At 35.9% G+C, this 26804-nt stretch overlaps 1 protein-coding gene across 1 annotated transcript in view; it reads left to right on the top strand.

Moving 5' to 3' along the window:
* LOC150107901 (small G protein signaling modulator 3 homolog) overlaps positions 1–26125 on the top strand; it is a 231624-nt gene extending 205499 nt beyond the window's left edge. Inside the window, exon 19 of the mRNA XM_090415425.1 lies at positions 25719–26125. Coding sequence (XP_090271551.1) covers positions 25719–25851 — 133 coding nt within the window. The 3' untranslated portion in view covers positions 25852–26125. The remainder of the gene's footprint in view (positions 1–25718) is intronic.
* The last annotated feature ends 679 nt before the right edge of the window (positions 26126–26804 follow it).

Raw genomic sequence — 26804 nt, 5'->3', positions numbered from 1 at the left:
ACTGTTGAGAGTTATTAGTCCTGTTTCATCTAAGAAATTACTCAGGTTTTCTCCTCTTGGGTTTATTTCCTTAGAACCCCATAACAGGTGTTTGCTATTCATGTCTCCTAAGGTAATGGAGTTTTCTTCAATGAGATGGGATAGACTGGAAAGATTTGGTCCAGGTTTGTCAGGAGGATGATAACAATTGAATATGTTTAATGGCTCTTTACTTGGTTCCAGTATTTGGATTCCTTGTATTTCGGTTCCTTCTGTTGCTATGTCTAGCTCAACAACTTTATGTGACAAGTTTCGGATTAGTGTCAGAATAGCTCAACAACTTTATGTGACAAGTTTCGGATTAGTGTCAGAAGCCCTCCTCCATTTTGGTCAGTAGGTCTATCTTGTCATATGATATCATAGTTTTTAATGTTTGATCTGCTGGTTTGTCGAAGTTTGGTTTCCTGGATGCAGATAATATCAGCATCATGTTTGTCAGCTAGTAGTAATAGTTCGTTTAGTTTTTCTTTGCTTGCTGGAGTAACAATACCATTTAAATTACATTGAATGATATTAATGTTTTTTTGTAATGGGTGGAATGATTTGCTCGTTTCTCAACTCTGACATCATTTCCAAATCAAGAGCAGGGGAAGGGCAGTCATGTTGGCTGCCCTGCACGTGGTAGCATAGGTATAATCACTGAAATTTGTCTCCATGACAGGAAAAAAAGAAATGCTGCTGACGTTAGATCATCCAGAGGGCACCACAAGGAGGTGACAGTCAGACTTTGCCCTCCATTTTATAATAATAATACCATTAAGTTGGAAAAGAGAAATGGATACACCATGATACACCTTTTAGATTTGCTAAGACTTTTGACAGAATATAGCATGGAAGACTGTTGAATAAATTGCAGAATATAGAATTGAATTGTAAAATATTAGCATGAATAAGAGGATGGTTGACTGAACACATATCAAAAAGTGTTATATGGTAAATGTGAGTCTGCGAGATTTAAGGTAACCAGTAGTGCACCATAAGGATCATTCCTTGGTCTATAGTTTTTCAAACTATACATTAATAATATTGGGAATGATTTAACAAAAGATATACAGCTGTTTACTGATGATGCAAAGATAGCCAGTGTAATCATGAATGTGACTGATATGCAGTACTTCCAGAATGATTTGAATGGACTGGAACTCAGGGCTATGAAAATGGCTGTCAGTTCAATGTTAGTAAATGTAAAGTCATATACTTTGGTGTGATGAGATATCTAATTTCGTATTATATTGGTTTGATTATGTTAGAGGGAACTGATCAGTCTAAGGATCTTGGAGTTTTAGTAGATAGAAAAAAGTTCAAGGACCATATAGCAAAGATTCCAAATACAATGCAAAGGATAATTGCAATGCTGAAATGAACCTTGACATCTAAAAGATAATATCATTTTGCCTCTTTACAAGACCTTGATAAGACCTCACTTGGACTATTGTGCTCCTGGTTTTCATGGTGAATCTCATACAGTGGAGAGAGTGTACAGAGGAGAGTGTTAAAATGATATGAGGATTGTGAAATACTGATTATGAAGGCAGATTGAGAATTCATAGACTGCAGACACTAACAAACAGGAGAAAGAGGGATGATATGATTGAGATTTACAAACTTCTGAAAGGATCATATACGATACCAGTAGATGGAACTTTTCATTTTATGGAAGGTGGGGAACAGAGGAGAGGACATCTTGCAAGTTGAGAATGAATGTTGTCAAGAAGAACATGAGAGCTAAAATTTTCCCTCATAGAGTAGTGTTTGGTTGGGATAGACTGCCATTGGATGTTGTGTGTGCAAGTAGTGGAAATGAATTCAAGAACAGGTATCACAGATATGGGTAATATGGAGCCTGCAGAGTGAGACCTTCAGGGAGTTCCTAACTCCCTGAAGGTCTCTCTTAATAATAGTAGTAATTTATAAACATGAATGTTTATTCAAAAAAATTGCTGACATCCTATTACATTATCTGCCTCAATCACAATGGTTTTAACCATTCTCAAAATTTTGGAATTGTGATCTGTAACTCTATTGGTTTTTTCTTAAACACTGATGATGTTTCATGTGACTTGAAACAAAATATTTGTAATTAATTTTATTAATTAATTTACTGTAGTTTTTTTGTAACCTGCGGAATATCCATCCTTACATCGATGATAGTCCACAGGTATAATTATACTATAACGTGATAAATTATTTGTGTAGACGTTTAATTAATGTATTTAAATTAAATAGTATAGAAGTTCAATTGATTTTACTGGTGAATATAACTAAGATTTATGTATATAATAAACCATGATATTTTTGGCATATACATTATAGCATGGTATGAGAAGGCTTTTTTTTTTTTAATTTTTTATTTATTTACTTTTTTTATATACACCTGAGCCTCTTTTTTTTTTTTTTTTTTTACTCGAATTGGGATATCAAAAATATTTTTTTTAATGCAATTTTTATTCAATTTTATGCGACCAACCTAAAGTCTAAGGAAAAAAATCTATAATTCAAGAAAATTCTGAGAATTTTGTAGAATTGCATTCTCATTTCAATTAAGAAAATTCTAAATTCTAGAAAATTCTGAGAATTTTGTAGAATTGCACTCTCGTTTCAATTAAGAAAATTCTAAATTCTTACGAATTTCATTTATCGTGAATTCCACGAATTACATAACTGACTGCGCATAAAAAAACAGTTCTTAGCAGTTTGAATTTTGTGTTTGAGTAGATAACACAGTTACTGCATTTTTTGCATTTGCATTTTTTAAGTGAAATCAAAATAAAAATCACATTATAAAATTAATAATTTTGCCAAGAAATAATAAATGGTAAACTATATGCAATTTTCAAACTTTCATTTCATTAACCGAAGATTTTAATCCAGCCCTCACATGATGTTGCCGATAACCAAAAAAAAAAAAAAAAAAAGGAAAGCCGTTTCCTTGGATATAAAAATTCAAATTTTAGATAGTCTTCAAACTGAGGAAGGTGCGACAGCTGTGGGTAAGCATTTTGGACTCCTTGAATCAACTGTCATATCTATAAAGAAAAATGAAGAGGCTATTAGAAAAGCAGTATATTCTGGTACAAAATCGAGTGTGAAATTATCATCATACACAAGAGATGTTATTCTAGAAAAGGCCAAAAAAGCTTTAGTGATGTGGATAGAAGATAATGTACAAAAAAGAATGCCAGTTGATGGAAATTCATCAAGCAATCAGCATTGAGATTTTATGAACAGATTAAAAAACTGCAGCCAGATACTTCATCTCAATCCAGGAAAAAATATGAATTTCATGCAAGCAATGGTTGGCTGGCTAAGTTTATTAAAAGACATGCTCTTCATAATATAAAAATTAAAGGTGAAACGGCTTTTGCTGATGAAACAGCTGCTAAAGCATTTCCACAAAAACTTGCAAAAATATTGAAGATGGAGGTTACACTCGTAAACAAGATTGGAATATGGATGAAACCGGCCTTTTCTGAAAAAAAATGCCAAACAGAACTTGCGTTTCAAAAATGCAAAAAACTGTTGTGGATTCAAAGCAGCAAAGGATTGCATAACACTCCTATTTTGTTCGAATGCTTTAGTAGATCGGATGTTAAAACCGCTGCTCATAAATCGATCATTAAGACCATGGCCAGTGAAAGGCGTAGATTTTCAAAAATTGCCAGTTCACATTGGATGGCCAACAAAAAAGCTTGGGTGACCATTGATATTTTCACTGAGTGGTTCCACAAACATTTTGTGCCAGAAGTTAGATGCTATTTGAATGACAAGGGTCTCGAATTTAAAGTGCTTTTGATTCTTGATAATGTACCCAGTCATCCTGCCATAGAACACCCAAACGTGCAATTTTTTTTTCTGCTACCCAATACCACATCATTACTACAACTTCTAGATCAGGGCATAATTGCGCCTTTTAAAACATATTATGTCAGATGAACATTTCAGTACGTTTTTGAACAAGTTAAATGATGATGAAACATTGTCATTTATGGATGTGTGAAAAAAATTTTCAATTATGAATTGTATTATTATTATTATTATTATTATTATTATTATTATTATTGTTCCGGGAAACTCCAAGGAGTCGACAGACTCATCGAGGGAGACCCTAACATCATGTCTGGAACAACTATTCAACATTTACACAGTATCTATCATATCTTGCCTTGAACTCATTCACGGTCGTAGCACCCACAACAGACTCTGGAAGCTTATTCCACTCATTCACCACTCTCCAAGTAAAAAACCTAGCTCTAACACCCTTGTCAACCACGCTCTTGCCCAGCTTCCATGCATGGCCCCTAGTCCTCCCACTACCAGTCATATTTTCAAAAATATCTTCTGGATCAGTCTTATAAAAACCCTTCAGTAATTTGAATGTCTCAATCATATCACCCCTCCTTCGTCTATCATCCAATTTCTGCAACCCCCAAATCCTCAACCTATTCTCATAAGGTTCATTCCACAGACCTGCTATTATCTTGGTCACTCGTCTCTGGACCCTCTCCACTTCCTCCCCATCACGAAGAAACCCTGGTGCCCATAACTGGGCACAGAAGTCCAGATGGGGTCTTATCAAAGCTCGATACATAGGAACAACAACTTGCTTCTCTCTGCATGTTAAAGTATTTTTCATAAGCCAAGTGATTTGGTGAGCTGTTTTAGTTACTTTTGCAATGTGCCCCCTAAACTTCAACTCCCTATCCACCAGTACTCCCAAATCCCTGGCCTCATCAATCTCCTGGAGTACGGTTCCACCTATGCGATATACTGCTGCTATTCTTTTCGCCCCAAAGTGCATAACCTTACACTTTGCCACATTAAACTGACATCCATTTTTCCTAGCCCAGTCCTCCAAACTATCCAAATCATCCTGTAAAATTTTGACATCCTGTGCACTCACAATTGCTCTACCCAACTTTGCATCATCAGCAAACAAGTGAACACTTCCTCTCAAATCCTTTCCAATATCATTGATGAACAAATTGAAAAGCAGTGGTCCAAGAACAGAGCCCTGCAGCACTCCACTAGTCACAAGACGTCTTTTTAACTCCACTCCTGAATAAACCACTCTCTGGTATCTCTCCTTCAACCACCCTCCTATCCATCTTACCAACCCTATATCTATCCCCATCTGCTCCAGTTTACTGATTAGGGTTCCATGTGGTATCCTGTCAAAGGCCTTGGCAAGGTCCAGTAGTATCACTGTAAACCCATTACCCCTATCCAGTTCAGCCGTCACTTTGTTATAAAACGTGAGCAAGTTACTGAGGCATGATCTAACCTTCACAAAACCATGTTGTCCCCCATACAATATCCCATTTTGATCTATCCAATCCTGTATTCTTTTCTTGACTAATTTCTCCAAGACCTTGATAATGATTCCTGATATGCTAATCGGTCGGTAATTTACAACAGCAGTCTTGGAACCACCTTTATGCAGTGGAACTATTTTCCCCTCCTTCCACCCGCTCGGGACTAACCCAGACCCGAGACTAAAATTAAACAAAATGGTCAAGGGTACTGACAATTCTTTAGCTGCTTCTCGTACTACACGAGCTGGTATACCATCCAATCCCACAGATATATTGACATTGAGGTTATGCAATAGACTACTCACCTCTACTTCATTCACCACAATTACCGTATAATCTACTGGTTTATTCGTTTCTGCAATGTCACCACCTGGATGATATATTCTTGCAAAGTGCTCACTCAGTAACTCAGCTATCTCAACTGATTCAGTTACCTCCCTACCATCGGCATTCTTTAAAATCATTCTGCCATGTACATTTTTCCTTTTACTTGTTACATACCTAAAAAACTGTTTAGGATTCTCTTCAGCCTGCATGGCCAATGTTCTTTCGTAATCCTTTTTTGCTTTTCTTACCACACTCGTCACCCTTCTGGCCTGCGCTTTATACCGTTCATGTGCCTGCCGGTCACCTTTCTCCTTAAATTCCCTCCATAGTTGTTTCTTTTTTTGCAGCTCAAGCTTAATGGTGTTATTCATCCATTTAACCCCTACTTGATTTATTATTCGGACTCTAGGTATACATTCAGCCATTGCTTCATGCAAGCACTTCTTAACTACCTCCCATGCACTATCAACTTCTAGTCCTTGCAGTTCTACATGCCATGGCACTGAGCCAATCAATCTCCTCAGCTTGTCATACTTTCCAGCCCGATAATTCCACATGTACCCTGTCTTAATTGAAAATTCTACACCTTTAGCCACCTCCCATGTCAAGACCCTATGATCACTCTCACCGATTGGTGGCAATGTGGTCATATTTGTTACAGCCAAATCCTCAGATGTAATTACTAGGTCAAGCATCTCTGACCCCTAGTATTTTCCATTACATGCTGTCGCAGATAGTTATCCCTTAATAACCGCATAAAATCCAGTTCCTTCCTCCCGTGTGTCCCCTCCTCACTCCAATCAATGCGACCATAGTTGAAATCTCCCATAATAATCACCCTCCTTCCACTCATTTCTTCTATTTGCTTGTGCATATTGTCACCACCATCTTTTCCATCACCTGGTCTATAGCAGCACCCAATTGTATATTTAGTTCTGCTAGCCACAATCTCACACCAAATGGCCTCAAATGTGCTCTTTTCTCTATCCTGCAATTCAACTTCTGTTCTCCTTGGCTGTGGCTCATCAGCTATCATCAACAATACTCCTCCCCCCATTTTATTCTCTCTGTCATTCCTGAACACACTATACCCATCACATTCAATCCCACTGGCTATATCATCTACAGTCAGCCATGTTTCACAAATCCCAATAACCTGTGGTCTGGAAGTGCCAACCATGGCCAAAAACTCTTCCTTCTTGTTCCTAATACTCCTAGTATTAGTGTACATGAATTTAAGACCCCCATTAGCACCAACCCTACCTTGATGCCTTATATTAACTATCCCACTCTGGTTTGTTGTCCTTATTTGCTCTAGCATATTATATTCATTCTTACATTCAACTGCCTCCCTAAGGACTGTATATCTACTCCCCCCCCCCTTTAACAAATCTAGTTTCCCTGAATTTGCACATCCACTACATTCAGCAATATTTTCTCAAGTCTTCTTACACCATAACCATTCAAATGCAAGACATCCATCTTATATAGATCCTTTCGCCCATCAAACTCACTCCACACGTCCACAAATTCCACACCACTCATCATACATAACCGACACATAAAGTCATTTGCAATTATGGCCCTCCTTTTAAACATTTCACTGTCATACCGTGGCAAAAGACTAATCATTCTAACTCTCTCACTCTTTTCTTTTGCTACCTCAAACAATTCATTCAGGTCTTCTATCATTTCCATTTTATCTCCTTTCAAATCATTCGTACCTGCCACAACAATCATTTCTTTCACCCTTTCCTTTTGCTCTCTAATAGACTCAGTTACATCCTTTATGGTCGCACCAGGTTGGTACAATTTTGTCAAATCCTCTACTAACACACCTCGTACTAACGAGTCTCCATACAGCACTCTATCCTTCATTTTGTTCATGTTCACATTCATACGCCTATTTTTCCTGTCATACCTTTTATTATTGGTTGGTTCATTCAGTCGACTTTTGTTCTTGCACTCTAGCTGCTGTTTTGCCCTTTCTATCGCACCGTTCAACAACGCGATCTCATTCAATGCATCTATCTCATCTGTTTTATTCTCTGAGAAACCATTTATACTATCATTCACACTTTCTACATTCACACTCTCATAATTCTCATGTACAACCTTGCCGTTTCTTGTCATATCGCTATTTTCTTCATTCTGAAGTTTGACAAAAATATCACACTTACGATCCGAAATACACTTCAATTCCTCATTCTCCCTACGTTTTCTACACACATTCAATCCTTTATTATCATCTATCCACACTCCGACCGCGCTCCATAAAGCGTACATTTCACAGCTAGTACACTGACTCATTTCTGTTATACTATTGTTCTTTGATAACGATGGCGAACCATCATTACTGGCCGCCATTTTCCTTCGTACAGGTGCCATAATTATTGCAACATGTTTTATCAAATAATAAGTTATACACACCAAAAACACACAAACAGACGCACTAAAATATGCAAGGCAAACAAAACTACGCAATATTAACTAATTTTATCAACGATAACTGAAAATAATACTTATCTTATCAGGAGCTTGCCCGAACACTTTGCACTACGATATAACCTCGAACTCAACCCTACTCTCTAATATTGATCAGGTTCGATTATCGTTATCTGAATTGAGACCAGAAACTATGAATGCAAGCTGGAAAGCTATTCGACCCGCATGTGTTAAAGAGAATGCTCCTGTTCCCTTCAATCATACTGCAGAATTCCCCAATATAATAAATTTGGCATGTGAAATTGGTGGAGAAGGATATGATGATCTTACTTTGGCAGGTATCGAAGAATTGTTAATCGATAAACCTCTTAGCGAAGACGAAATAGTGGAGATTGTTTCTGAGACTCCTGAAAGCGAAGAAGTTAATGATAATGATCAAGATAATCCTACTTTTACTGCTGATATAATTAAAGAAGGTCTTAAACTGGCCAGTAATTTAGGCAATTATTTTTGCCCGACATGATCCAAATGAAGAACATGCTGGGAAGTTTTCATGTGAGCTTAAGTTGTTAATGTCTTCATACAGAGAATTATATCGCAACTTATCTAAAGCATCAACACAGCGATTAATAACTGAGTTCTTGCCTGGAACGTATTCACTGAAACAACCAGTGGTACTTTTGTTCAAGACATGACAAGAAGAATTCTACAAGTTGAAGTGGAAGTCGATGATGATAATACCATATCTAGTAGTTCTATTGATATTACAGTCTCACGAAAACAAAAGTTTTCGTGTTTATTGTCAGAAACTGACAATAAACACGAAATAATAAAACACAATAAACACAAAATAACATGATTAGCAAACAACTGAAATGAATGTTTTTTTAAAGTTATTAAAATTCATTATATGTATGTGTGCTCTCCATGAAATGTAAATAAAAATCTTATGATCCTAACGAATTTAATGTTTGTTTTTTTCATTAATTTGCTTATATTTCAGGTTTGGAACCAATCTTCACTTTTTTTATGAAGTCAGTAGTTATTTTTACGTGAATTCTATTTACGCATCATTTTTAGGAACGTATCTATCGTGTAAAAAGAGGTTTAGGTGTATAGTTATGTCTGATATAAAAGATTGAAATTTAGGTAGTAAACTAATACCATGTGTTTACATGTTTAATGAAAAGTAGACTCCAGAAAAAAGGAAGGTTACATATATATAACATTTTTAGTTTGATATTTTGTAGCATTTTCATTTTGTTTTTTTTTTTCGAAAAATTCAAGAGACTGTGTTTCTCCTTCAGAGCAAGGATTTTGGTTTATTCATCCCTTTGTCTAGTTCACAGTAAAAGGAAAATGAATTGATCTCATCTTTTGCAGCATGTCAGCCTTAGTGTCCTGTCACAGCTGAGTAACTTGGCTTCATAGAAACTGAATTAATACTAGTATAGGTTGTATAATTATGTTTGCAATATCTATATATTGTATATGATCTTCTGGCTGGTTTCTATATATTACAAGATTCACCTTCAGTTGAAAAGTGCTTGTAATCCACTTGGTAGTGCAGTGCTTAATGGTTCTAGTAAACAACATTTTAAACACTTATCTTATTTATAAAATGTATTATATTAATCCTGAAGTACAGTCTGTTCACACTCTCTACCAGTTGATGTAATGCATAGCTCAGTGAATGAAAACCTCTGCAAGCAGTATGAAAAAAATTGCCTACTCAACTTGCTGTCTCTGTCAATGGTCAGTGATCCAGCATACAAGGTGGGTGGGTGCATAGAACAAAGGAGATGATTAAATCTAGCACTAAATTCAAGCAAAATGGCAATTGACTGCAAAGTTTGTGATGATATATGTATCTTGATATTACATCTATTATAAAGTGTGCAAAAAATGCAAAATCAGTTATCATTTTACTGTACTGTCTCAGCAAAAGTCAGTTTAAAAAACTTTGTAAAGATAGAAAACAAAACTGAAATGTACGTCATGCAAATTGGACAAAAAAACAAAGTCCTGCTCAGTGTTAAAATTCTTTGTCCCACAATGCCATTGCAGTGCTGACCAATGCCTGCTGGCAACTTCTCCCAGGTGTGATATCTCATGCACTCCAGATATAACTCAAACAGTATCTTTATTACAGATTTAATGAGCATAATAAAAGAACTAAAAAAAAGATGTCAACAACTAAAGAAGTTTGACAGAATATACTTAAAACAAAATAAATGACTTGCTGGCCTGACACAAGAAATTAAGGAACTCAAAATTAAAAGTATTGAATTAGAAGACACAAATATTATGCTGGAACTCATGAAACAGTGGATGACCTCAATCAACAGGCAGTAAGCTCAAACCTGAAAATTTTTGGTGTTCTCCATGAGCACTGTGAAAAGTGCATGAAATAGCAAACAAAACTGCACATAAAATCAAGATTAATTATAATGGAGATGATATTGAGGTGCATTGTGTTCCTAGTGGGAAAAGAAATAAGGCAATGCCTATAATTATAAAATTTAAATCAAAAGCAATCAGAGATGACTGGCTGAACACAAGAATATCAAATTTAGACTAAGCACAACTGATATATGTGACAATTCTAAAGATAGCAAAATATATCTAAATGAGCACCTGACTGGAAAACTAAAACAGCTACTGTTTTTGCTGAGAAATGTACAAAAGAAGTACGCTACAAATATCTCTAGGTCAAAATGGCAAACTCATAATGAGAAGAATCGATGCATCAAAAATATTGCGGATCAGATAGAGTGAAGATCTGTATAAACTCTAAGAAAACAACAAGAGTATATACTGACTTATGAACAATAATGGCTAATAAGAATAACAATAACTGTGATATCACTTTTCATAAATGTTCAGTATGTCATGATTCAGTAGAATTAAGAAACCTTTTATTATTATTATAAAAATCAAGTGGATATTAAACCCAGCATTATTTCAAAGCCGAATACAGAAACTATAAAAGTTTCGTATGAAATTTGACCAGAGAGCCTACTGGAATACACTCGCCGGCATTTACAAATTGCGCTAGCCGGACCTTATAGGAGAGATGATCGCTATGCCCAAGCATCCATATATTCCCCTCCTGTTGGTCCATTTTGTTAAGGTTTCACTGGCCTGACAACTGTTTCAAACTAGTTGGTTTTTGTCAGAGACCAGGTTGAAAAAGATAGCAAAAACTCTCTTTCAATACTGAGGAACTTGAAATGTTGGAGAGGTGTATTTTTCGTAAGCGAACTCTCGATCAGTGTAAAAGTATTTATTAAAATAAAGATCCAAAAGGCCTCAGTTGGCCTTTTGAGCCATAAAATAAAGAACCAAAAGTCCAACTGAGGTCTTTTGGCCACTGAAAAACTGGATAATTTGGTATTGACTGAAAGTAAATTAAACTTACCAGTTGATCCTGACACATAAGATGTATTAAATTTTTTTTCCAAAGGAAGAGATGAACACTGACTGTTCTTACTTCCCAAAATTAGTTAATAGATATAAACCTGATCAAGTTAAGCCCTCAACCTCCTAGAAATTGGACAAGTCTATCCTATCAGTGATCCTAACAAGCACTTAAGCACTCACGACCTTTACAAGTATTCTTGGACTCTACAACCGCAACCATAAATTAAACAAGTCTATGAAGCCAAAACAATAGAAAAATGTTTCGATTAGAGATAAGTTTATGGAAGTTTTTTCACTTGGCTATGCTACTAATTATATATTGGTTTATCCTTTATCCAAGTGTAAGCAAACAAAGTTTGTGCCTGAAGTACTTTCAGGACTGGGGCAGCTCTTGGTAAAGGTGGTATAAGTTCTCATCCCTTGCCTTAGTATCTCCCATAATGCAAAGCACATCTCCCACGAGGTCATTTTATCCCTATCTAACTTTTGGAGACTGAGTGGGCAGTTCAATCTCCACTGGTAGCCAATCAGAGATAGCTGGCTCAAGGCTATCACTAATTGATTGGTACGTAGTGAAGAAGAAGACAGCTAACAAGTACTGCCATTTCGTGGTCCCTAACATATTTTTAATGTCTGAAAATGGTGTGGATTCGACAGCTGATTTTCTTGAATTTTACAGGACGAAAAACCTGAATATATGGGAGAAAAAACCTGCTTACCTGTTCCAGAGATTGACTAACTCAGGAACCAGTCAAGAAAAGGCTTAGAAAATGTTCATATAGTCTGCAACTAGATTTGAACCCAAGTCTTTCGTCGTGCGATCATCACCGTAGAGTGCAAACGGCATTTCTATTGAGTTACACAGGCTCTGAGATCGAATTTGATAATCTTATATTGCAACTGCCTGAGCCAATACATCTTTTAGGTGACTATAATGGGCACGACACTTTATGGGAAAGTGCTAACACAAATGGATGAATTTGTATCATTGAACAAGTCCTTGATATTAATGACCTCTCCCTTTTGAATAATGGACTCATTACCTTCTTCCATATGCCTACCTGCTCATATTCTGCAATAGAACGATCTGACAATCTGCTCCCCTGTTTTTTTTTACTCACATGGAGATGTCGAAGAGAACATATATGTAAGTGATAATTTTCCTGTTCATTGCACAATGTCTTCTCAGGAACCATGTTAAAAATGGACCAGGCTGACTGGAATTCTTTATTACCATCTTTCCTTAACTGATACAGTCAATCAAACACCTATCAGTGAAGTCTTAAAGTATTGAACAGAGCTTATTGTCCAGGCAGTGACAGCCTCAATTCCATAAACATTATTTCGATTCCCACTCTATCCAAAGCTTTGGTGGAACCCAGAGTGCTAGGCAGCCAAAATAGATTGAGACAGAGCATGGAGTATATTTCATAGATATCCCACATATCAAACTTAATAGCTTTTAAATGTGCTTGGGCCAAAGCACATTATGTGAGACGTCAGAGTCAAAAACAATCTTGGATCCATTTTACCTCATTGATTGCTCCAGCAACCAGTGATAAAGTTGTATGGAATAAAATCTGGAAAATGAAGGGTAGACTCAGAATCCACCATTTGTCTACCTTAGACCATAATGGATGTGTTGTTATTGTTGTTGTTGCTGATCCTCAAAGCTAATGAAGACATGCTGGAAGAAAATTTTGCCAAAATCTCAGCAACAGCTTCATATCCTGCTGAGTTTTTAATATTGAAAGAGCAACAAATGAAACAGCAGCTAAATTTTTCTACCAATGGGAATGAACTCAGTGAATATAAAATTCAGGAGTATAGTAGGCTTGAAATGTGGTGTCATTGGTATTGATTGGGAGACTGAATGTCAAGCAAGAGTAGGTTGCTTGGAGAGAGAGACTGGAAATAACGAATGCAAAGTGAATAAGAGCAGGAGTGAGAAAGAGTTATGGGAATGATGGAAGGACAAAAGGGAGAGAACTTGGGGAAGAGACAGAACGAGAGGAAGGTGAGTCAGTGCAGGAGCCAGAAATGGAGAAATGACAAGAAAGGTAAGTGGGAGAGTAAGGAGAGAAAGTGTCAGATGAGAGAGTGAGGAATGCAGGTGATCAAGGAAAGAACAGAGTAAGAGGTGTGGTATATGGAGATTTGATGATTCATGGAGTGCAAAATGGAATACCAGAAGTGTTTGCATAGAGGCAGAATACACAGACTGAGAGATGGAAACCAGTGAGTGTGTTGTCCAGGCATGATAATGCATAGCCGAAAGAAACACTTGGATAATATGGATGCCTGGAGTGCAGTTGAGGACAGAAAAGAACTATATGCAAGGGACGGCTTGCATTTGAATGAGGAGGGACTTAAATATTTGGAGAGAACGTTGCTCTTTGAACAAGTATGTGTTGGTGCAGGGAAACTAGAATATCAGGATGGATGGTAGCAAGGATGACTTCTTGGGGGAATAGTCACCTGGGAAAAGGGGGAATGCATGGTGTACAAAATCCAGTGGAGCCTGGAGGAAATAATGATAGGTATAGAAATGCTGGCCATGTGTTGATGTTTCTTTATACTAATGGCAGGAGTGTCTAGAATAATAAAGGAGATGAATTGGTGGTGCTGATAGTTTTCAATCCCTTGTCCTAAGATTATGGGGATTGGTGAGGATTTGTTGATGGAAGATGATATACTGACAGGAATAGAAGTGGCAGGGTATAGCATTTTTTGGCAGGATAGGAGGGACAAATGCCGTGGTGGAGTACTGCTTATGATAAGTGATGAGTTGTGTCCTCTCAGAACGGAGAGGATTTGGTGGGCAATAGCACAAATGATTTTGAGAGCATATGGTGTTGAGGTGGAGGTGGGCAGGACTAGATATTTAGTGGGAGTGTTGCTATAAGCCAAGGAGCATAGAGAGTGATGAGCAGGAAATGTTTAAGAAGTTGAGCATGGTGAGTATGAAAAGAATGATCATTATAGGAGATTTTAATTATAGCAGTATAAATCGGGAAGAGAAAACTGCATGTAGTATTAAGGGAATGAAATTTCTGGAATTCTTGAGGGACAAATCTCTTAAGCAACATGTAGTAGAGAGGAAACATGAGGTTCAAGAGTTTTGGATTTGGTCATGGCATCGGAAGATCTGATTGTGACAGAGATGGCATCTTCACCCCCACCTGAAGAGAGTGACCATGGGATTTTGACTTGGAGGATGAATAGACATGCAGGAGTATCAGCGAGAAAGGAATTTATGGAACTGTAAGGTAGGCGATTATAATAATCTTAGAAATAATTGAGCAGTTCCAGGCTGGAGGAATTGGAAGGATGAGATATCATAAGTTCATAGGAACTGGTAAAGAAATATTTATTAGCAGCAATGGCAAGTTGTATACCTCAAGTGAAAAAGAGAAAACAATTTGTTCTAAAATGGATGACAAACAATATCAAATGGAAAATGCAAGTGAAAAAGAGTTAATTGAAGAGATGTAAGGAGAGTGGTGGGGAGCAAATACATGAAGATATAAAACTCAGAGTGGGAGAATGACTAGTATGTAAGGAAGGGAAAACCTGAATATGAAAAGAGATTGAGCCTGAGATCCAGGGAAAATCCTAAGGAATTCTTGTTATGTGGTCAGTAGGAGAAATGATTATGGAAGAATGTCATTATTAGACAAAGATGCAAGTGGGGTGAATGATTCAGAGAACACAGTGGAGTTGTTTAATGAACATCGAGGTATTTATTTCATCCTGGAGAAGTAGGTTTTAATACTAGAGGGATGAGGAGATTTCGAGGTTTAGTAGTGCAAGAGAGAATATTTCAGTACTGAGTAATCTGGATGTCAATAAACCAATGGGAGTGGATGAGATTTCTCCACAGATTTTGAGGGAATGCACTAAAGAATTGCCAGCTCCATTGACTTTGGTGAGAGCCTGGCTATGAGAAAGGTGCCGGAGTGGAAAGAGGGTAAGATAGTGCCATTGTATAAGGATGATAGTAGAATGGATGTCAAACTATAGACCAGTTTGTATTTCATCAATAGTTAAGATTTTGGAGCAGTTAGTGAGGGATCATTTACAGCATCGGGCAGATGAGGGTAATGTTATCTATGAGAGTTAGCATGGATTTGTTAAGGGGAGATTTGTGTTTTAATAATCTGATTGCCTTTTTTTAATAAAATAACAAAAGCTATTGACAAGGGAAAGGCATATGCTGCCTTTTTGATTTTACAGAGGCATTTCATATTCAAGTTTTGCCTTCCTTACTATATCACTGTCCTGGCCTGAGTCTTATGTTATTCATGGGAATTGATTATCTGATAGATATCAGAGAGTTGTATATGAGGGAGTGGTATCAAGGAAGCAGAAGGTTACAAGTTGGGTCATACAGGGCTCAGTACTGAAACCTGTATTGTTTAACCTTTATGTCATTGTCAATGGATTACAGTGGGATATTCAGTTGTTTACTGATGATGTCAAGCTGGAAAGAGTTATTAGTAATAGTGTAGATGTGTAGCCTTCAGGAGGATTTGAATAAGCTGGACAGATGGGCAAATGAAGTGATGATTGATGGAAAATTCAGAGTTTCCACGGCAGAACAAGGTGAAGGAGCAAGGACAAGGGGCCATCCCTAGAAGTTGTGAAAGAAAGTCTTAGAGCTATAGAGCATGCATAGCATTGGGACTTAAACACCCTATATCTCATATTATTGCACACAAAGATCTCATTGCTTCTTATCGGTCATTTGATAGTCACGAAACATCACTAAAAAGAATGTTGGCCAGTTACATTATTGGGTAGTGTTGTTTTCAGAGATAGTACTAGGCAAAGTTGTATTATGACCTAAGGAGAGTGGTGGGAAACAAATACATGAAGATATAAAACTCAGAGCGGGAGAATGACTAGTATGTAAGGAAGGGAAAACCTGAATATGAAAAGAGATTCAACCTGTATTATGACCTGTTTATCAAATCATAAACTAGCAGTAAAGTTGCCAGTTTAGTCGTACGATAGCCTCTGCTGACAGTTGATTGGTAGGAAAAAGATGTATAGGATTGATTCTAATTACCACTAGAGGAACTTTTTCTAAACTTTCTAAAATTTTATTTTATTTCATAAATAAGAGAAATGTCATTCTCTTATTTATGAAATGTTTGAAAAAATGAATTCCTTAATTGATGTGTGATGGGTACATTCTCCAAAAGTAGTAGCTAAAAACAGTTCCATATATATTCCCTTGGGGAATAATATAAAGGGTGTTAGAGATTGATATGTGTATCCAGTTTGTATGTAGTTTGACTGGACAGTAATGTTAGCATGTTTTTTTTCATATGCATTCATCGGAAATCACTGTGTAAAAATGCCTTTATTGGCTCTTATAACTGTGCTGTTACAACTTTTTTTTTTCCATGCTTAATTTTCTTGTTAAGAAAAATGCTCTTAGGAGGTCTCGTTTGTTTAATATGTATTTATTATGATGTATTATAGTATGTATTTTAGATGTTCCGTTAACTGAAGGTAATGATGATTTTATGTCTCTTTCCTCCCAGTGTGATATATAGTCCATTTTATTAATTGACATTGGCAGCATGTTGAAATTTAAACCTTTGTTCAGTTGACTGTTAGGCAGTAGACAGATTACTCCACTGCTGTTGACAGTTGGCCTGGTTTTTGCTGGTGGTGCCTTAGAGCTTTTCAAATTGAAAGTTTCTAAGACAGCCTTTCTTCTTGTTAAAATAATGCATTGCTCAGTGTGATGAGTTAGCATTTATTATATATTTATAATTTAAAATTTGAAGATAGAAGCTGTATAAACTTGTTTCTAAAATTATTCTAAAAAACTAATCTTTCTAAATTATTCTAAAAAAAATCTACTTTGGAAAAATTGATGAAATTTTTCCAAAGTAGATTGTTGAAGGATTGAAAGAGGATGGATACAAATGGGAGGAAGTGATTATAGCAGAGTAGAGTGATGCAGTGCAAAATGGTGGGGATCTCCATAGTCAAATGGGGATGGTCAGAATGAAGAGAAAAGTGCACTATAGCAGAGAGAGTAAAGAGGGATTGTGTTGATGGGATGGCCTCAGAGAGTGGAGAATTGTTATGCTTGTATACCAACGTCACTAGTGTTGTTATGAGAAGAAGTAGTGTATTTGAACGGTGTTATGAAAAGTGCTTTTTTTTCCTAAATTACATTGTGTAGATTTGTATAATAGTGCTTTTATATGATAGCCAGGCTGGATATAATCATTGTACTGTGATATTGTGGTTCTGAAAGTGTTTGCTTCATTTTTTATCTTGATTAACTTGGAAATGCTTGTTAACATTACAAAAATGGTGGCAGTGGCAGCAAAGAGGTGTATGCCAGCAGCAGGAAGGTCTCAACTTGGAGATCAAGTTTTTCCCTGGACTTCTCTCAGTGGACAAGATGCGACAATTGTTTCATGTATGCATCTAAAAACATTAAAGATTTTTGAAGTGTTGGATGGAATGATAAAAAGGAAGAATGTATTATAGTATGTGAGAAGTGCGATGAAAGGCTAGGATGTTCCAAAAATGAGAACGGTGTTACCAGAAATAATCAGGAAATGGATGCTAATGCTTGTGACAGTAATAATAGAAGTGATGTGGAAGAGCTTTAGAAAAGAGCAGAATTGGCGTAAATGGCAAGGAAATTAATAAGAAGAAGCAAATATCTAAGGATGATAGGGTTGCTTTATATAGTGACTCAATCATTAAAGGTGTAGTAGAAGATAAAGTGCACAAGACATGTTTTACAGGTGGTACAATAAAAGGAATATCAGATGCTTTCATGGAGGGAAGGAACGGACATCAGAATTAGTGGTAGGCACAAACAACCTGAATAGTGGGACAAAGAATGTGGAAAGGGATTTGAAGAAGTTCTTGCAAGAAGTGAAGAATAATAGGTCATTGGGAAAGTTAAAGGAATGCCTGGATATGACTGCAGTAAACTGAGGAGGAGGAGAGCATTGATACTGAATGACAAAACGGCTGAATTGTGTCAGGCAGAGCGTATTCAATTTTTGAATGTATGGAATGAATTCGAAGGGGAGTTATAATGATTCAAAGCTGATGGAATGCATTTAAATGGATTTGGTGTTGATCATTTGTAGTGATTGTTGTTTAATAAGAGTGAACAGAGTCCATTCAAAATTAGTACCACTAAGAGTCAGAGAGAAGTTGTGAAGCAGGTTGTTGAAGGATTGAAGGAGGATGGATACAAAGGGGAGGAAGTGATTATAGCAGAGCAGAGTGATACAGTGCAAAATACAGTGGGTATCCACATAGTCAAACGGGGATCCACATAGTCAAAGAGAGAATTTGCACTATAGCAGAGAGAGGATGCTGTTAAAAAGGGATTGTGTTGATGGGATGGCCATAAAAAGTGGAGAATTGCTATGCTTGTATACTAATTTATGGAGTATCGGAAATAAAGGGGCTGAGTTTGTAGCATTGATTGAATCAGTATGTCCAAAGATAATTGGCATAAGTGAAACTTGGTTGACTGAGGATGATATCGTCAAGACTTGAAATGGTAGGATAAAAAATTTTCCAAAAGGATAGGAAGATCAAGGGAGAAAGGGGAGTATTGTTAATGGTAGCAGAGGAATTGTTCAATAGTTGAAGTGGAAAATAGTAGTACGTGTGAAGATTTTGAAGCAGTTTGATGGCAGTTGAAATAAATAGAATAGTATATCTAATAAGATGCTGTTATAGGGCAGGGAATGTAGAGAGTTGATTGTGCAATGTTTGGCATGTAAAAGGAAGATTGATCCTAGTGGGAGATTTGAATTATAGGAATATGGATGGAAAAGAAGTGATAGTTAGTGTATAGTAACAAGTAGAGTGAATTTGTTGAGTTTCTGCAGGATAACTATGTACAGCAGGATGTGATGGAAGCAACACACAGTTTATTGGTGTTAGATTTGGTGATATCCTCACAGGATGTGGTTGTGAATGAGGTATCGATACTGCTATCTGTTGGTGAAAGTGATCATGAGGTATAATTAAATAATTATTATTATTATTTCTGCATCCATGGAGTCATAAAACTCATCATGGGTGATCCATCCAAGACATCAGAAAGTCTATTGTACCATTCCTTAAATTCAACTACTGTTTGCATTCTCACCATCCTGAGGGAATGGTGAGAGAGTGCAAACCGTGCACTCCATTCTCCTACCACCACTCTCCATGCAAGAAACTTACTTCTTTTCCCTCTTTTGCAACTTCCAAAGATAGTCTTATGTCCTTGTTCTTTATGTACTGTTATAATTGTCTATTATGTACTATTTAAAAGAATACTTGGCATTTACCTTTCATCATTTGTAATTACCTTTTATAAATGTGCCACTTGGCATTTGCTTTCTTTTCTTGAATGTGCAGAACCTGATTGTCAGATTGGTGAATACATTGAGGTTAATATCTCTGTTTCTACATTATCTACATAGTATAGCATAATTTTGCTGATCAGAGTTTAAAGCTTTCTTCATAAATGTCTCTATACAGAAGTTAGCTAGGAGGTGAGGCATGGATGTACCTCTTGTACAGCCATGCCATCACAAATTAACATCTCTACCTAGTGTAGAGATGGAAGCAACACACAGTTTATTGTTTTAGACAAATTCTGTAGGACACTGGATAGAGCTGTTAATTTGTGATTCGTGTTACCAATTATCTGAGCAAGCGTTTTGGCTGAGTTCTCTTTGGGGACATTTGAATAGGAAGCTTTAAACTCTGACTTGCATAGGTTTTGCTGTATGATTATGCAATGTGGACAGTGTGTTCTCCACTGGCCCATTGAACACTTTTTAACACATCTAAATGCCAGTATTATCCTAGGATCCAATTCATCTAAGAAAAATAAAACATCAAGTTCAGCTCTTCCTGGATTGATTACATAATGCCTTTCCTTTAGTGTTACAAGGTGATCACCATTCATTTTAGACAAATTATGGACTCTACAACTGTGTTAGAAATAATTATTTTAATTTCCCGACATTTCAACCTTCATATTAAGGTCATCATCTTTTGTACACACACACACACACATACAGAAACAAACTATATTACATTTCACACCGTATGCTAAAGAGACAATGATTTGATCAATGGTTATTCTACTGGTCTGGCCTATAGAGAAGAAAAAATAAAATTAAAATAAATAAATAAATGAAATAAAAATTTCATTTATATTCATATAATAAAATAATTAGGGGTGCTTAAGGGTCAAAGCTGTATAACTGAGAGGAGACCTCCACATAGCCTTTAAAGGAATGCGGAGAACCGACCAGGGCTTCTGACCTAATGTCCAATCCTCACCTTCTCGTGGTGCACCCTGTTGGGTATCTACTTTGATACTGAACGAACGAGGATGGGCTGGCAATTTGGGATTTAGCCGACCAAATTGTATTCTTATTGGTTAAACCAAAATAAAAAATGATGGTACAACATGACAAAATTTCATGCCGGCTGGGGCGTCGCCCGGTTAAACAAGGCCCCCGTTGTTTTCGCCAGGGAACCAGGGCGAACAGCGAAAAGTCAGCTACTGGAACAAATCTGAAAACAAACCCCAACTCAACATCACCAGAGTTAAAGATCGGTACTATCAACGTAAGAAGCCTGAATGGCAAAGAAATGGAGCTAGCTGAGGAATTAGATAAGTATCAGATCGACATAATAGGGGTGACTGAAACAAAAAAGACCAAAACTGGTGAGATCTTTCTGAGCAATAAATACAAAATGTTATATTCAGGCAATGACAATCAAGGAAAAGAAGGAGTAGCCATAGTATTCAACACAAAATACGAGGCTAATCTTCTTGAATGGCAGTCAGTCTCAAGTAGAGTAATGTGGGCAAATAAGAGAATGGGGAACTGGACAATGAGACTTATTTGTGCCTATGGTCCCACAGAAGGTTCTACTAAGGTAGAAGTGGAGGAATTTTTTGAGGCTTTAGAAAAAGCAACTGACACAATGAAAAAGGAAAAGTTGGGCCTTGTTGGGGATCTAAATAGCAGAGTAGGAAATGATTGTGAGACATACAAAAATATTTTGGGAAAATTTGGAGAAAAGAGCAAAGCTAATAATAATGGCAAATATCTGTTGGATTTCTGCTCAGGACATGGACTGGTTATTACTAACACCATGTTCCAACATAAAAATGTGCACAAATTCACATGGAGAGAAGAGGCTAGGAATAAGAAAAGTCTCATTGACTATGTTATTGTTGATAGTGATGTTTTCTCCCTGGTGCAGGACACCAGAGTGTACAGAGGATTTGAAATTGGAAGTGATCACTATTTAGTCTTGAGCAGGATAAAATTGAATTTCATATTGAAAAGAATAACATGTAAGAAAGTTTTAAAGCGAATAAAAGTTGAGCAGCTTTCAGATGTGAACTGTAGACTAAAATACAGAAATATTATTGAAAAGAAAATGAAAGAGTTTGAGAACAGGAATCAAACCTTGGAGATTCAGTGGCAAACTCTGAAGGAAACATTGATTGATTCTGCCAGAGAGGCATGTGGTGAGGTTGTGTGCAAGGATAAAAAAATCAGAACTCCCTGGTGGACACAGGAAGTTAAAGAGGCAGTGAAGGAAAAGAAGAAAGCATATCAAAAGTTCCTGGCAAATAAGTCAGCTTTTACTCTTACAGAATACAGAGACAAATGTAAGAAAGCTAAACATTGTGTAAAACTAGCTAAACAAAAGTCATGGGAGGACTTTGGCAAGAATATAGAAAATAAATATCAAGAAGGTGGCAAAATATTCTGGAGGTTGTTGAAGAAGCTTAGGAATGGAGGAAAGAGTATTGTAAAAGGAATTAGAGATGATAAAGGTGAAATGAAAACAGGAGAAAAAGATATCCTTGAAGTATGGAGTAATTACTTTGAAAAACTGCTAAATGAAACAAGCAGTGATGACAGCACAGTGATAAAAAACACTGACCAGGCATGCAGTCAGGAATACATATCCATACTTGAAGTAGAAAAAGCAATCAAAGGCTTGAAATGTGGAAAGGCAGCAGGAGTAGATGATATTCGACCAGAAATGCTGAAGTATGGTGGTATAAGAGTCTTACAGTGGCTGCACTGCATAGTTCAGAAAGCCTGGACAGAGGGACGAATTCCCGATGATTGGAGTAGAGCTCTCATAGTACCCATATATAAAGAGGGAAATAAAACTGAATGTGAGAATTACAGAAGTATTTCCCTACTGAGTGTTTCTGGCAAGATCTATGCACGTATACTTGAGAAACGGTTGAGAAGAATTGTGGAAGAAAAGCTTGGTGAAGAACAAGCTGGATTCAGGCCAAATAGAGGCTGTCAGGATCAGATCTTCACTTTACGGCAAATAGTCGAGAAAGCATGGAAATATAACAAAGATCTGTATTTAAGTTTTGTCGATATGGAAAAGGCATATGACAAGGTGCCAAGAGAGAAGCTATTCAATACGCTGCAGTTATATGGTGTCAATGGGGCATTATATCAAGCAATACTTGGTCTTTATTTGAGTTGTGAGTCAGCAGTTAGAATTGAAGGAAGTACAGGAAGATGGTTTAATGTTAAATCTGGTGTGAGACAAGGATGTACATTATCCCCTCTGTTATTCATTATCTATATGGATCACATTATGAAGGAATGTGGTATTAAACCTGATATCAAAATTGGAGATGTTAATGTCAGCTCTTTGCTTTATGCAGATCATGTTATACTTCTAAATAAATCCGCTACAAGTCTGCAAGATTCTCTGACTAAATTGAATAGCTGTTGTAATAGATATGGTATGAAGGTCAGCAATAAAAAGACAAAGACAATGAAAATAGGCAGAATCATTGAAAATGTCAACTGTGTTGTGAATGGAGAACCTGTGGAACAAGTAAAACATTTCAGCTACTTAGGCACAATTTTTACTGAAGATGGTAAACTAAATATAGAAATAGACAACAGAATCAGCAAAGCTGGTATGGCGGGAAGTCAATTGAATAAATTCATATGGAATAAGAAAGAAATTAGTCGGAACACTAAATTAGCTGTATACAACACAGTGTTCAAACCAATTTTAACTTATGGATCTGAGAGCTGGGTCAGAAGTAAAACACTTGACCAAAGACTAGAGACCGCAGATATGAGAGTCCTCAGAAAGATTTGAGGCGTGAACAGATGGCATCAATGGCAATATCATATTAAAAATGAGGATATTAGGAAAGAACTTGACATTGTCAGCATCCAGGAATGCGTTAGCAGAGCTAATCTCAGATGGTATGGTCACTTAAATAGAATGGGAGAGGAAAGATTAGCAAAACAAGTGTTCTCTGCCAGGTTGGCAGGAAAACGACCCAGAGGAAGACCAAGATATAGGTGGATTGATATGGTACAAAGTGCCTTAGACGATAGAAATATAAGATCTGATAATGTTGGAGTTTTGACAAGTAACAGACTGATTTGGAGGAAAATTGTAGATAGGAAGTTAGTAATGATGTAATTTTTCATGTAGTACTGTCATATCCTGTACACCCCTTGAGAGTACATGGCAGGAATTTGATGATGATGATGAAATAATTAATTTAATAAAAATTTCATTTATATTCATTTTAATTTTTATTTCATTTATTTATTTTAATTTTATTTTATTTTCTCTAGAGGTCAGACCAGTAGAATAACCGTTGATCAAATCATTGTCTCTTTAGCATACTGTGTGAAATGTAATATAGCTTGTTTCTGTATATATATATTGTGTGTGTGTATACTCCAGATGATGACCTTCATATGAAGGTTGAAATGTTGGGAAATTGAAATAATTATTTCTAACATGGTTGTAGAGTCCATAATTTGTCTAAAATGATTACATGTTGGATCCATGTCTTTCTTTTTCTATAGGAGACACACAGGTATATTCATGAACAGACACCACTATCCTTTCAAACAATACGATTATCAAAATTATGGTTAACAAAGCAAGTTGATCTGCTCTGATGATAATGCCCTCAGTGCTGAGTTTAATTGTATATACAGCAAAATACCTTCTTAATTAATAGCTATAACCTCGGGATGTGTGACTGTAACCCTCTCAGATACACACACACCTTGCTCCTCAATCTTCAAATATAATAATTCTGTGACCATTCCATATGTCTATGACACTTCTGAAAATATGTCAAAAATCATGAAAAAATACAATCTAATGACCTTCACACAACACAAGAAATTAGCATCACTTTCCACTCCTGAAGATTATCTACAATCCCTCAACTTGTTAGTGTTTACCAAGTGCCATGCGACTGCATCCCAATTTACTGTAGCTGAACAGGCAAGATAGCCAACATCAGAATATCTCTACACATGAAGACTACATATTCAAACTCTTCTTTGAATCTGCCTCTGCCCTTAAAATTATCCTAACTTCAATAATTAAGCTCAGTTCTGGAAATGCTACTCAAAACATTAGGCATCCCAGTGAAACCCACTAGATGATATATTCTGGGATTTTAGGCATTGCTTTGTTTCTTTACTACATTCTCACTTTTTCCTGTGTATTGTTCTCTGAAGATGCCAAATTTTACTTTGCCAAAATATTGGAAATAATTAGTTATCATATCATCTGTGTTATCATATTCATAAAAAATATCAATAGAGGTAATAATTAACATATAAGCTTGAACAGTAGACCGATGCTTACATGAATACTAGATTAATGCTTAGTTTCTGCATGTAATGGACACATTTCTTGTGATTAGTGGATAGATCATTGAGACAAAAATAAATTCTTTTATTCTGAAATATAATCAAGATTTTTTATGAAAATTTTAGAGCACAAAGTTGGGATAGTCGTTAGGGTAGTTTGGGATTTGTACAGTTTTAATGAATTTTCAGGAAAAAATGAACTCTTTGAATGGAAGAGAAGGTATAATAATGTTATAAATATGCTCCTCATGACAATCTGTCATATTTTGCTTAAACTGAATTGTAAATAAGAAAAAAGAAGTATAAATTTTAAAAAAAATTCAATTTTACTCATGTATTTTTAACTTTATTACCAACAACAATATTTCAGCTATAAGATTAGTTAAGTGATTAAATAAAATGAGATCAGTAATTTGTATAAAAATTTTAATCATGTGCATTTATTTATGATTTCATTTTACAGGCTTTTGGCACAGTTTGCCTTTAATCTGAATCCTGATTGGGAACTGCCACTTAAAAAAGAGCCATCGCTTCCTTTAAAAGAAGGAGTAAGAGATATGCTCGTGAAACATCACCTGTTTTCTTGGGATTTGTGACAATAACTTAAAGGGGTAGTGGGAATCATAAATAAAGTGAAATTTGGATTTAAATCAGTTTAAGCTGACAGTTTTTGTCCCCTCAGAAAAGAAAAAGGGGGGAATAAATTATTCCATTAATATATTATCAAAAAATCAAAAATTTTGACTATTCCTATTTGACATGTACATAAGTATTATAATTGAACTCAATATGACATTATCATAAAATATAAATAAAAAATAAAAATAAAAATTGAGTTGAACAGTATAAATTTAGATGTCATAACTAGCAGTTACTAAATATTAGAAAGAAAGGGGAAAAAAAAAAAAAAAATATATATATATATATATGAACACTTTCATTGGAAGCATGGTTGTGTCTTCTAAATTATACTTGAAATTCTCATTGATTATATGTAGGTAATGTTTTTTGGGAGGTGGAGAACATCTTTTTTTGTTGAATTTAACTCTGAAGTTAGTAATGTAATATTGAGTATGAGAACTTGAATAGGTCTTTACCTAAACATTCCAGTAATCACTAATATAAACCTAGATTTTAGTATAGATAATTATTAACTATTTTTGAACAACAACAAAAAAATGATCAAAATAGGTCTATATTAAGTGTTTTTAATTCATTGCTCAAAGAAAGCAGTGTTGTAAAAGTATGAAAATGAAGTGAACAGATTCAGTTTCATTGTTACAAAAGTATATTATATATCATTATTCATTTTACATCCATTTTGTCTTTTTATCTCACAGTCCCACTACAATTGTTATAGAAGTCAATCATTATGTTACTTCTGCGCCATTTTTGAAATATTTAATATGATTTTATATTAGCTGTAAATTATTTTTTCAATTATCTTGATTAGATTGTTTAGATTTCATTTATCAGCATATTTTTTTTTAATATGGTTTACTTTCTTTTCTCATTTTGTTGAAGTTGTTAAATGTATGAAAATTGATGA

The sequence above is a fragment of the Typopeltis vanoorti genome, chromosome 3 (genome assembly GCF_054136105.1).
Source record: "Typopeltis vanoorti isolate ZY-2024b chromosome 3, IOZ_Tvanoo_1.0, whole genome shotgun sequence".
NCBI classification, from domain to species: Eukaryota; Metazoa; Arthropoda; class Arachnida; order Uropygi; family Thelyphonidae; genus Typopeltis; species Typopeltis vanoorti.
This window is presented reverse-complemented; position numbering and strand designations above follow the sequence as displayed.